Source organism: Lupinus angustifolius, chromosome LG01 (assembly GCF_001865875.1).
Source record: "Lupinus angustifolius cultivar Tanjil chromosome LG01, LupAngTanjil_v1.0, whole genome shotgun sequence".
Lineage (NCBI taxonomy): Eukaryota > Viridiplantae > Streptophyta > Magnoliopsida > Fabales > Fabaceae > Lupinus > Lupinus angustifolius.
The window spans coordinates 23966377-23979234 of NC_032009.1; the positions used below are offsets into that span (position 1 = coordinate 23966377).

General features: G+C 32.7%; 2 protein-coding genes across 3 annotated transcripts; both read right to left on the reverse strand.

Annotated features, from left to right (window-relative positions):
- On the reverse strand, positions 304–3756 carry LOC109357555 (CRAL-TRIO domain-containing protein C3H8.02). 2 transcript variants are annotated; one of them, XM_019601572.1, is made up of 6 exons: positions 3541–3756; positions 2981–3133; positions 2168–2314; positions 1762–1908; positions 1492–1614; positions 304–716 (listed from the first exon to the last, which is right to left on the reverse strand). In XM_019601572.1, exons 1-6 carry the CDS (start codon positions 3691–3693, stop codon positions 639–641), a joined length of 801 nt encoding a protein of 266 aa, XP_019457117.1. In that variant the 5' UTR covers positions 3694–3756; the 3' UTR covers positions 304–638. The 2 variants fall into 2 exon arrangements, with proteins under 2 accessions (XP_019457117.1, XP_019457115.1); XM_019601570.1 differs by having other exon boundaries at positions 1762–1913; positions 2167–2314; positions 3541–3755.
- Positions 4762–7498, reverse strand: LOC109362636 (plant UBX domain-containing protein 10-like). Its single transcript, XM_019608620.1, has 6 exons — positions 7469–7498; positions 7046–7370; positions 6029–6093; positions 5597–5770; positions 5083–5280; positions 4762–4980 (listed from the first exon to the last, which is right to left on the reverse strand). Exons 1-6 carry the CDS (start codon positions 7496–7498, stop codon positions 4762–4764), a joined length of 1011 nt encoding a protein of 336 aa, XP_019464165.1.

Consider the following 12858-nt stretch of genomic DNA (forward strand, 5'->3'; position numbering starts at 1 on the left):
CTAACCTTCAACCTCTTTATCATTTTATTCCTTAAACTCTCCAGCCTCCACCCTAACCACCTTGTGACTCCGTGTGTATACTCATTCAATGGAAATTGTCCTGTATTCAAAAACTAATGATAAAAAGAACTATTATCATATGCATTTTAAACCATTAGGTCAAAATGATTCATTTTTTGGTGTAAGCAAAAACACAATTTTACACCAGTTACACACTAATCATGGGCAAGATTATAAGGCCAAATGCTAAAAAAGCAATAAACTAAAAATGTCATTCTTGCTGGATGGCAGCAACAAGACCTGTTTTCAAGGAAGATGAAGTCTATTTAGTATTGCCTTTCTTAAGAGGATAACATAATTCTTCAGTCTCCAGCATATAGTTCCTCTGCATTCCTACATAATGTGCATAAGCATAAGAACTAACAAGGAAATGGGATGGCTATACCGGCATGGTTCTTAAATTCCTTTCAGAATTCTCATTAACTTTGAAAAACAAAAACTGTACTAAATAAACGCCTTGGCTGATGTTGTCATATCCACATATTGGATTTTGAAAATCCAAGACAATGTAAGATTGGGTTTGTGAAGTTTGCTGCAATTTTTCATATTTGTCTAAAAACAATCCTTCAAAGCTCTTTTCAATCTCTGAAGTTGGATGGCAAAGTTTCTTCTGTAAAATATTCCTTCCTCACCGTGTCCGCAGAGCAAAATCTTACCTGTAAAAGAGAAACAGAGGTGCCATGGGAGGAATTAGAAGAAAATGAAGATGCAGCAACACAGACTTATTAACTAATGCTAAAATGGTGCTGAAATTAATAATTATGACTTTTGTTCCAATTCAGAATGTAAGGCATCGATCTTACGTCTAATATGACATGGGTAAAATACGACACCAACCAAGCCTTAATCCCATTAGGTGGGATTGGCTAAATGGATCAACCGACACCATAATACTCTGTTATAAATCATGTCTATTGAGAGAGCATTCATCTCTAAATATTTCATAATCGTTTCGGCTATGGTTTTTCTTGACCTTCATCTGCCTCTACAAATTGGACTAACCTCTATTTGATCGACTATCCTTACTAGGGCTTCTGACAATCTCCTCCAATTGGAACCCTACCTATTCCTAATTGGGAGCTTCAGACTTGAACCCTTAACCCTTAGATGGCACTTAACTTCTACTTCTGTATTGTGAATGTGATGAAGGCCCTAGTCCCAATTAAGCCTTGACTTCAATACAAAATGCTAGAAACTTGATCAAACAAACAATACAGAGAAAACAGCCCAAATCAATGTCTTGAGCACACTTGCCATACTTAAAAAGTGACAGACATTTACAAAGAAGAGGAATTGTGAACAATGCAGGTGAGAAAGATGACAAATGAACCAGACATAATATAAGCTAGCCTTCATTACAGAGGGAAATAAAATTATCTCCCTTTTTTATTAATTATTAACAAATGCACATATAATATGGGCAATGCTTACCAAAGAACTATTAGATTTTAATAAGGGCTTGACTAGCTGCCAAATCGGCGTAAACACAAAAGGAGCATCCACAAATAGTATTTGAGCCAATCGCTTGGGATAATAATAATAGAATACATCAAACTGCCAAAAATAAAGAAACAAGTTAGCTTTTATAATACTTATTATAGGATTTTTTCTATTGAGGCACTACAGTTCTCAAACAAACATTGGGTGATGACAATACAGACTTTTCAACTAAAATATTGGAAGGCAGTCGAAAAACATTACCAAGAATGTCAAGTATCTAATATCAGCATTTTGTGTACCAAAACCTCTGAGATCAACTATTCCAAGAATCTGTTCTTTCCCAGGTGGAAGCTTACTTAATGCCTTCTCGACCAAGAAAGTGCACAACCTCTCATCGGCTGTAGGGTCCTGTGTGTGTGCCATAGTTATAAATCATTATTGTCACAGTTTTACACAAATTCACATGTAAGATGCATCCATATACTAATAAACACTATAGCAGCATGGACTACAGGGAATCCAAGATAATTCACATAAATGGACTTTATACTCACAACCTTTCTCTGATTAAAGTAACCATGCTCACATTTTCTCTTATTAATTCAGAGACCTAAAATTGGAAAATGGAGCAAATTAAAATCTGAATTACTACAACTTCGAGACTTACTTTAGGAAAATGCTTTGATGCAACCACCACAAGCACAGGTCTCTCATTGATATCTAGAAAGTCATGTACAAATGCTTTTCCAGTTTGAGCAATGTCTTTAACGGCGTCTTCAGTCAATTCAGACACCCCAAAATCTTGACGCCATTTCTTATAGAGTAGAATAAAAGTGACAAGCATGAAAAGCACAGGGAGCCTGCTTGGTGGAATAAGCAGAAATGGAAAGGTGGAAAAGTGAATTGAAAATAAATATACACTTGTTTGGTATAACAGAAATCTAAGTAGGAAAAAAAGTGCTAATCATTTCCAATTAATTTCCACTCTCCCACATCCTCATCAACCAACTAATACTATGTTCTACTATTAGGATGGTTTAAAATTGGATGGAGCAAAATAAAAATCAAAGATGCTAGGTTCCATTTCATCTAATACCTCTATCTTTCTCCTTTCCAATTTGGGGGTATGAAATGGAACAAACTTATCATTCAGTCAATCCCATCTTTAAAGTTTTACCAACAAGGCGTAAGTCCAGTGGTGTAAGGCCTGCCAGATACCCAGAGAGACCAAAAGGTCAAGGTTCGATTCCTGACAGCCACACACATCGAAAGAGATTAGTTCATTACCTATAGGGTGTGGGGATACCTTCGGTAGTACGGAAAAAAATCCCATCATAAAATATCTGAGCAATTGAATGTTAACTTTGTTCCATTCCATTCCATCCCACCCATCATTAAATATCCAAATATAGGCCTAAGTAAACAATGGTTATGTTGTGTGCAGAATTTGATAATAATGATTTAATAACGAGAAGGATACAATGGCTTTAGTCAACTTGAAAACAGCATCTTCAACAGAAAACTTGCGGTCTTTGAGAAACCATAGAATCATATCTTCATCATCCCTTCCATTTTTACCTACAGGGAGACTATGGTGCTCTTTTTCAAGCTTCTCCTTCACTGCAACAACTAACTGCAAAATCAGGAATTCCAATAACAATATTAACAAAAATTGCAATTACACAATTTAATTAGATTTACATATTGATTCTAATCATAATTTAACCATTTGATGGCATGGAATTTGGGAAAATAATTTTTTTATCTTTAGTCTGCATGTACCTTGATTTGTAGCCCCAGAAATAAAAATATAATCTTTTGAGTATAATTAACCATTTAACAGTGATTTTGGACTTGGAAAAAATCTGAGACATAATAACGTGATAATGTACTTGTTTCGAGTCAAATCGGAAAACATAAAAAAAAAATTGTAGTTGAAAAATGAAAAGTGGGAATGTTGGAAAAGATAAGAAAAACCAAGTATGAAGGGAAATTGAAACATTGGGGAGTGTGTATGTAAAAAAGTTGAAGTATTAGTACCTTGCGTGATTCATGGGGTTGTAGTTGAATTTGAAGGTTAGAACTTCGAACTGTAAATTTAGAGAATGAAGAAGTTTTTGGCTTTGAAGAAAGAAGATTATATGGAAGTGAAAGAGAAAGAGTGATGGTTGGGTTTACACGCAGCAGCGCCATTCAATTCAATATCTGCAACTTCTGCTCTCTTCTTACTCAAATATACACTCACTCACACCTTCTACCTTACTATATAGATTAACTAATACTACTAATGTTGTTTATTATATTTTCTTTTTATGGGACGTATGTTAAAAATTAAATGCAAATTTAAAATATAATTAGTATTTACTTTAAAAAATACAAATATCTTAAATAAATCAGGTAAAATTAGCTGTAGTTTGTTTGGATTTTGGAGCGGAAAGAAAAAAAATAGAAGACTTAAGAACCATGAAATACATTTATGATATGACTCCCAAATCTTTCGTTTTCTTTCAATTCCTTTATAAAATTCAACTCCCAAACTAGCATTTAGAATATAATGAGATACTCTTTCTATCCATGTATTGAGGATTATAATGATATCAACACTCCATCATATTCAATTGCACGTATTGATACATTCAAGCAAATGTATATTAGATGAGTCCAACCTTTTTAATAGTTATGTATATTAGATGGATCCAACTTTTTTAATAGTTACTTGTGTTATATTAAACTCTAAAACTAATTAAAGTTTTAAAATGATTGAAAAGTACATATAACATTTCTGTATTTTTCAATTATTTGAAGTAATTTGATATATAGGTAATTCAAAATTATTTTTCAATCATTTATCTTAATATTTTATTTATTTATAATAAATGTTAGATTAAAAATTCAAATAAGGTAAGAGGTAAAATGAAGCAATGAAATAAAGAAATAATAAGATTTTCCATTATAACTAATATAATTTGTTAAAATTTAGATGAAAGAATCTCATTTAATATTTTGAATTCTAGTTAACTTTTTCAGAACTAGCATTCGAACCCTACATGTTTTTATTTATTTAAAAAAACTCATTTTCAAAATGTATAAATTCCCTTCAATTTTTTATTATGAACAAATCTAATAGCTTTAAATCAAAAAACTACACCTACTTGAAAAACTATAAGTTTCCATCGGTGAATCCTTATACAACTAAAAGTAGCAAAATGTACTAGCCAAGTAAATTCATTTTTTGGTGAAGTCCACAATCATTTTTTTCTTTCATTTTGATTCATTGAAACACATATACAAGCCAACATCTTTTAGAGTCATTCTCATTTGATCAACACCATAAGCTTTTCTTGGGAAGTTTGATATCAGTCTATAGTTCCAATACCCTGGCAATCCTAATGAATCAATGTATGAGAAAATGGACTGGATTTTATCATTGCACAAGAAACTGTGCTCTCTTCTTTCACCATTTGGAAACCTTATCAGTATCTACATACACAAAATTTGACAAACATACTTTAGTCAATACTAGTAGCTATTAAACTTTAACAACTTCTAACTTTGTGTAGTACTAAGTATATGTTAATGTACCTGTGTGGCTTGAGATTCACTTCTTCTCCTTGCATTTGCCTTGTCTTGTTTTTCACTAGTAGGCACACTCACTTTATTATTCTGTTTACTTACATTGACATAATTGTTCCCTTGTTTTCCATGCTCTCTAGTGTTGTGTGCTTCCACTGGCTTCTGAACTCTCTCTTTTGAAGGTAAATTGCTGAGTCTTTCTTTTTCCTATAATTAGGAAAAGTGGTGGTTAACTTACCCTTCTTAGCAAAAGAAATAAAGGTAAAATTGAGTTAACTTTAGGTAATGTTGGGCAAGTGGATAAAATAGGACAAAACATGATGTTCTGTTTTGTTCTTTGTTTCCACAACCAAAATACCTCACTTTTAATATTATGTCTTGTTCTATTAAAATTATAAAAGACATCAAACATAGAATATAATTTATATGTCTTGTTCAGTTTAGTTCTATCATGTGTTACCGATAAATAAGTATAATGAGCTTAAATTAGCCCTTAGAATGTGGAAAGTAGAAAGATACACACCTTGTCTATTTGCAAAGATGCAAGATATGCAGCATCTTGTTCTTCTCTAATTCTGTGGTCTGCTCCGATTTTTTCTTCATGCTTAGCTTTAGCACTTCCAAAAGCTAGCCCTTGTTCTTCCAATGTTCTTTGCAGAATCTCCACTAACTCAGCTGGTGAAAGTGGCCCTTCTAGCTGAACAAGTACAATACAAGTAAATCAAGCATATATATATACATATAAAATACAGGCACATAAGTTTGTTATAGTAGAAGTGGACTACAAACTTAGACAAACATTTCCTACAATGTTTGAAATTTAAACCCTGGAGTCATTACCTTAAGAAGAATTTTACCTAATCGTGGCACCAATTTGAAAATTGCATGAACAATGCATCAAAGGCTAAAAATTGCATAAATGCGAGATATTTATCAATCCCGAATTTTAACAAACCTGTTGCAGCACTGCTATGCTATCACTAGGAGCAGGGGCAACAACAGCATAGCAAGGATAGCTGTAAAGAAGAGCTTTGCTGCTGACATTGGCAAAGTTTTGATGAGGACACCAACATTGTAAAAAAGAAGAAAAGGAAGATTACATGAGTGATGTGTAATGTAACGGGTTACTGAAATTTGAATAACAGGTTACATGAGTGAGAATCACTTATCCAACAATATTTAAATTGGAGTAACCGATTACTCTGAGTGAATTTTAAATTCACTATTGTACACAGAGTTTGAGTAACCCATTACTCAATGTAATTTTTCAAAATATTACGTTTGGGTAACCAATTACCCACTTACTGTAATCAGTTCTGGTTCTCAGAACTATTACATCAGTTTTTCAGATTTGAAACTCAAGGGTTTTCATCCCAAACGAAATGCCTTCATTCCAAACAATTTCTACTCCTTCATAAAGGCACAATGACTAATTGGAAAGCATATTTAACAGAGTTGCTTGAAGTAAAGTGTTTCAAAGTTTTGTAAACTTAAAAAGACCATTATTTACTAAGTATACAAAATAGTTGATTGAATTGCAAGTGTTATTATATTTCATAGGCAATCCAAACTATCATTCAAATTTTTTCATTCATTGTAATTACTTTCTTTCATGAGTATGAATAGAAAGGGATAGAGTTACTTGGAAAAGTGTTTTCCAATGTGATAAGTACTAGTGAATGTGTAAGGTACCCAGAGATCACGAGGTGAGATATTGTAATTACAACTCATAATATTTAGTGGAAAATCTCTTGTGCTGCAAGAATATTGGACGTAGCATTCGGTAGACAAGAAGGCGAATAATATAAAATCCTTGCGTACTCTCTTCTCTCTTATCTCTTTGATTTATTCTTGTTTATTTTCTGCAATATTATCCGTTGCACTTTAACTCTTCATTTTGTAGAAAAAATGGTCATAATTTCTAGTCAACTAATTCACCCCTTAGTTGCAATCTCAGTCTTACATTAGCTAGCAGGGCACAGGGTCGCAACCATTTGGAGACTTTCACCTCTATCTGTAAGTGCTCCCCAACAAACAAAATTCACGTCAAGAAACTGCGTCACAAGGTCCGAACACAGGGTTTCCTTGCAGAACACGTTTGCAAAAGGGTAGTTTGGTGAGTGAAGGTACATGAATATGAACTTCTTATCTTGCTCTGCTAACTTCATTGCGTCGATGAAATGACAAGCGTAAAAGAAAGGATGGTTTGTGCCATATTGCTGCTCAAATTTGTCCAGAAAAGCCCATTCTTGTGGTACTACTAGTGCATCACGTGGATCTGTACTTAGACTTTGAGGCTGAAATTAAAAATTTGTATGTTGAGTTCTTCTTCCTATTCCCATTCCCTTGCAATACCTCCAATTATGCTTCAAGGAAGGTTTGTTATACTGCAAACGATCCTGTTATCCCTTGCTGCTGTTGACATTTCTTCCTTTTTCAAATCAGTCCTGCAAATTGTTCTTGCAGTAGAAGTTATTTGGTTTTAAGAGTTCTAACATAATTTAATGTTGATGTGTATGGTACAAAAATATGCATGACCATCAAAATATTCAAAGGAGTTAACAATATTCCTTGTGTTCTCCAATGGAGGATATACAACAAGAGGAATCAAACTTATTTGGTTAAGAAGATTGTAGAGGAATGTTTAAATCAACAAGGATTTGATGTTTCTATGTGTCAAATCATATCAACATACAAAATAATAAATGTTTAATTTTTCTAATTGATATGAGATGTTTTTATTGGTGCAGAACATAGATTTGAGACATGGTTCGAGACAAATCACTGTTCCACATCCTTTTACTTTCTTAGACAAAGTATAAAGAAGATTGTTTGCTTAAGGCCAAATCCTCCATTAATTTTTGAAGTTCTACATCCCAAAATTGCACTTTTCTATTGAAGACTTTAAGCCTCTATTTAGATGGAGAGAATTAGCAAATAAAGAGAAAGGAATGAGAGAATTGAAGGAGAGTGACAATCTTTCTCATATTTGGTAGAAGAGAGTACGGAGAGAAATAAAATAAAAGTGATGAGATCTACCAACTTTTAGTTTATTCTCTCATGTAAGAAAAAAATGGTAAAATGAGAGAATTTTTTTTGCATTTATAATAGTATCCTTAACTTTATTGAATCCTCATTAGTATTTAAATGATAAAATTGTCTTTTGTGTAAAAACATATTTTCTCTCTCTTATAATTCTTTCATATTTCTTTCCTATCAAATAACTCTTATAATTAACTCATTTTTTTTCTTTTTACTCATATTTTTTCTTTTTATCTTTTCTCTTCATATTTTCTTCTCTAAATCAAACAAAATATAAAGGTAGATGGGAAATGTGGCAAATATAGGAATCAAACTTATTCCAAAGTAACATAGAGGAATGTATTTATCAGTGTTGTTAAAACCGTACCGGTTATCAAACTGGTCAGGGTACTGGTATAGTGGTACAGTGGTTCAACCAGTGGTTCAGTAATTAAACAGCATGCCGGTTAAACCGGACATACCTACTTATATTTATATATATAAACCTATAACAAAAAAATTCCAAATAGGTAGATACTCAAATTTATAATCCATATTTATAATCTACTCAAAATTCACATAAATAAGCAACTTTAAGTCTTTAACAAATTCAAAGTCTAAATTAAAAAACATATATCAATCCAAAAGTATCACTTAACAACCACAAAATATAAATAAATGACATAACTTCACAACTCACTCTATAAAACAAATAAATTTAGAGTTTTAACATTTAACATCAAGGAGTCAAAATTATCTTATATGGATATTATATTTTTCTAGGAAATCCTATCTTCAGACAGTACTCCAAGATTACACAAATGTCACTGAGATTACACACGAATGTTAGGAACCAAAATGTGTACTATAAGTATGCTTTGGAAGATGTGTTTCGAAGTGTTGAAGAAGAGTTTGAAAGATGGGTCACCTTGTAATGGGTTTTTAAGTTTTTTTTTTAAAAAATATGTATATAAACCAACCGGTTTAGTAAAATACCGGCCGGTTCACCGGTTTTGGCCGGTTTTGACCGATTTTTTACCGGTTTTGACCGATTTTGATACTTGGCCGGTTCAACACCTGTACCGTACCGGTTAGGGCCCCGATTCACCGGTTTTCCGGTTGAACCGGCCGGTACGGTACGGTTTTTGTAACTATGGTATTTATATGCCATATGAAATGTAAACTTTATTCAGAAAGTATCGATTCCCACTTAGGACAAGGCCTTATCTTTTGACTAAGATTTCATATAAAATCTGCAATATCGAATTTTATGCATAGCATCTTCAAAGGAAGAAAAATAGACCGAATATATACATATTGGTTGCTTGAAAATGTCATTGGACACGGGCTCAAGTATTATTTTTTTCAAAATATATCATTTTTTTTTAATAACGTCAGGAACTTGAGGCTAGAATGTCAAATGGAAACTAACATACAACTTATGATTGCAGTGTATAAGTGCTATTCAAGGTAATTTTTTTATGAAAGAAATATATATGTATTGTCAATATAAAGATTCATACACAATTATTATATTATCCACAATTCAATTGAATTAGTTTTTGTGAAGAATCAATTATAATTAAAAATGGATGATAGATGATACAATGATAATATATAAAAATCAACATCGTTAGCACATACATTTTTTTTTTCTTTTATTGTATTAGATGCAATGTAAATCACATAAACCCACATTTGAACTTGGATGGACCCTCTAAGAATTGGGCTTGTTATACTGAATCTGTATCTGCATGGGCTGTATCATATAACCTGTATGTCTTCAAGACAAAATTTGAATACTTATAAATACTTTTGTCAATGGCTCCTTTTGTTTGTTTAAGTGGCTTTTGTTAATTGCTCTTTAATTTCGATGCTCCACGCCTTCATAGTCCTTACCTTCAACTTTGGCAGGTTTTCCTATAGACTTGGAATGATCAAATTTATAGATTGAAATATAACAACTTTATTTATATATAACTTAAACTCTGTTCATTTATGAACATCCACCTTATAAATTGCCAATTTCAAACTTGAGGAGCAAGAGAATAACACAACTTAGCCGCCACCAATGATGTATAATTATATTTCTATGACTTAATTATTTGCACAAAAAAGTATGATTTTGAAATCATTCTAACTATGACAGAATTTAAATTATAATTAAATTTCAATTCAAAATTCCAATTAAATGGTTCAAAAGTGATTGGTCATAATGAAGTGGACTACACTCTTAAACAGACTTTATTTTTTAAACCAAATATTCAATAATATAGTTATTGTTTTGGGGAGAACTTTACGTAATTACCTATTAAAGAGTTAGTCCTCGATTATACATGTCTAAGAGAAAATAAACCCCTAGAATTTTAGTGAAATAAAAAAACTTACCCACGGTGTTGATTGTATTGGAGAAAATAGAAAACAATATCTATATTTAAATTTTATGATTTATGTGCGTGTAATTTTAAGAATAAAAATGTCATATTAATATAAATAAAAGAATACAAATACTATTATATTTTTTTTTCTTTGTTTTTGATCTTTACCACTTTTATCTCTAGCATTAGAGAGAATCTTGACTGGTGGTGATTAAACTCATCTTAAAAGCGTGCACATGGTCAAGTGAAGAGTCCTAATTTGTTGTAAATAAAGTCCTAGTGCGAAATTGCATGGACATGCTTAATTTAGAATATGGGTATGAAATTACTAGCAAATCTTAAAGCTAAACATCTGAACACAAGACATGTGCCCCACCAACTTCAGACATTGAATTGTTACTATCAAGAAAATACATGTTAGGACAAAAAACATGAAACCCTACCCTTCTTTGTCCAAGATCATTTTGTCAACTAGGATATCTAGTTCATTTTTTATTCAATCTCTTTCTATCTAGGAAGATTTTGCCCATCATATAGCCACTTCTAAAATAAATGATGACCTAATTGCAGTGTTATATGTGATAAAAACATTTCACTCAAGCTTAAAAGAATGTTTTATATATGATTATATAAAACGTATTGGTTGAATTTAGTGTTGGAGAGGAAGACCCATGGAGAAAATATAATAGAGAAAATGACACCGATAATTTAATGTGGTTCAGCAATTTGCCTACGTCTACAACTGAAGATCAACAATGATTATTTCACTATGATAAAAGAGAACTATAAGTGTTTCACTCACTTCCCAAAACCCAAGTACACAAATTTCACTCTCACTCTATTTCTCACACAATTAGAATAAGAGAACAAGAAGAGAGAATATGCACTAAGCTAAGTATTTGGTGTGTCTTACAATGGCATGGAACACTCCTATTTATAGCCAAAGCTCTTGAAGATTATGTGGCCAAAGGGAAAATAACATTAATGTTGGTTTCACCATAGCCATTTCTTTTTACTTGGCTAGAAATTCTCCATTTCTTCAAGATGATCTTTAGCCACTTATTTTTTGCTTGGCTCAAGAAAGTCTTTTCATTATCTTTTTCTGTTAGTCAATATTCAATAAATCTCCACCTTGGCTAAAAGACTATCATAGTTATTCTTCTGCTACTCTTCTTCATGCTCACTAGAGATTCTGAACATTAATCAAGTCTAGACAATGTCTGAACTTGGTAGTTGGAACTGGCTTCATCACCATGTCTGCCGGATTATCTGTAGTGTGTATTTTCTCCACTCTAATAACTCCTCTCTCCACTATGTCTCTGATAAAGTGCATCCGAACATCAATATGCTTAGTGCTTTCATGATACATTGGATTCTTTGTCAGATGTATATCACTTTGACTATCACAATAGATAGTTGTTTCTTCGAGTTGTATATCCAACTCTTCAACTAGACCTTTCTCCCAAATGGCTTCCTTTACAGCTTATGTTACTGCAATGTACTCTGCCTCAGTTATAGACAAAGCAACAATTGATTGTAGTGTTTCTTTCCAACTAATAGTACAACCACACAGTGTAAAGACATATCCGGTGAGTGATCTTCGCTTATCTAGATCTCCAGCATAATCTGAGTCAACATATCCAGTTATCTTGTTTCCAACATCTTTGACTTTACCATACGAAAGCCCTTTATTTGTGGTACCTTTTAAGTAGCACATAATCCACTTCACAATCTTCCAGTGAACTTTACCAGGATTTGCCATAACTAATAGTATAACCACACAGTGTAAAGACATATTCGGTGAGCGATCTTCGCTTATCTAAATCTCCAGCATAATCCGAGTCAACATATCTTGTTATCTTGTTTCCAACATCTTAAACTTTACCATACAAAAGTCCTATATTTGTGGTATCTTTCAGGTATCGCATAATCCACTTCACAGCCTTCCAGTGAACTTTACCAGGACTTGCCATATACCTACTTACCACACTTACTGCTTGTGCAATATCTGGTCTAGTGCATACCATGGCATACGTAAGACTGCCAACTGCACTAGCATAAGGTACACTTGACATCTCCTCATTTTCGCTCTCAGTTTGTGGACACAAGGCCATTGAAAGTTTGAAATGAGACGCTAATGGAGTAGTGACTAGTTTAGCATTTTGCATGCCAAAGTGTTCCAACACTTTCTCAATGTATTTCTTTTGTGACAGAAAGAGTATCCCCTCTTTTCTATCCCTCTGAATCTCCATTCCCAGAATTTTCTTTCCAGCTCCTAAGTCCTTAATTTCAAACTCTAAGTTCAATTGAGCTTTCAAGTTTCTAATTTCTGACATGTTCTTACATGCGATCAACATGTCATCAACATATAAAAGCAAATATATGA

Bases quoted from the DNA above. Each gene is read 5' to 3' on its own strand.
- LOC109357555 (XM_019601570.1), bottom strand. From the start codon at position 3,693: ATGGCGCTGCTGCGTGTAAACCCAACCATCACTCTTTCTCTTTCACTT. The intron at 3,134-3,540 runs GTACTAATACTT...CTGATTTTGCAG, and splicing joins AACCCCATGAATCACGCAAG to TTAGTTGTTGCAGTGAAGGA. The intron at 1,914-2,166 runs TAAGTCTCGAAG...CTATGGCACACA, and splicing joins ATCAAAGCATTTTCCTAAAG to CACAGGACCCTACAGCCGAT.
- LOC109362636 (XM_019608620.1), bottom strand. From the start codon at position 7,498: ATGTCAACAGCAGCAAGGGATAACAGGATC. The intron at 5,771-6,028 runs GTTTGTTAAAAT...GTACTTGTTCAG, and splicing joins GCATAGCAGTGCTGCAACAG to CTAGAAGGGCCACTTTCACC. The intron at 4,981-5,082 runs GTACATTAACAT...TTGTGTATGTAG, and splicing joins GTGAATCTCAAGCCACACAG to ATACTGATAAGGTTTCCAAA.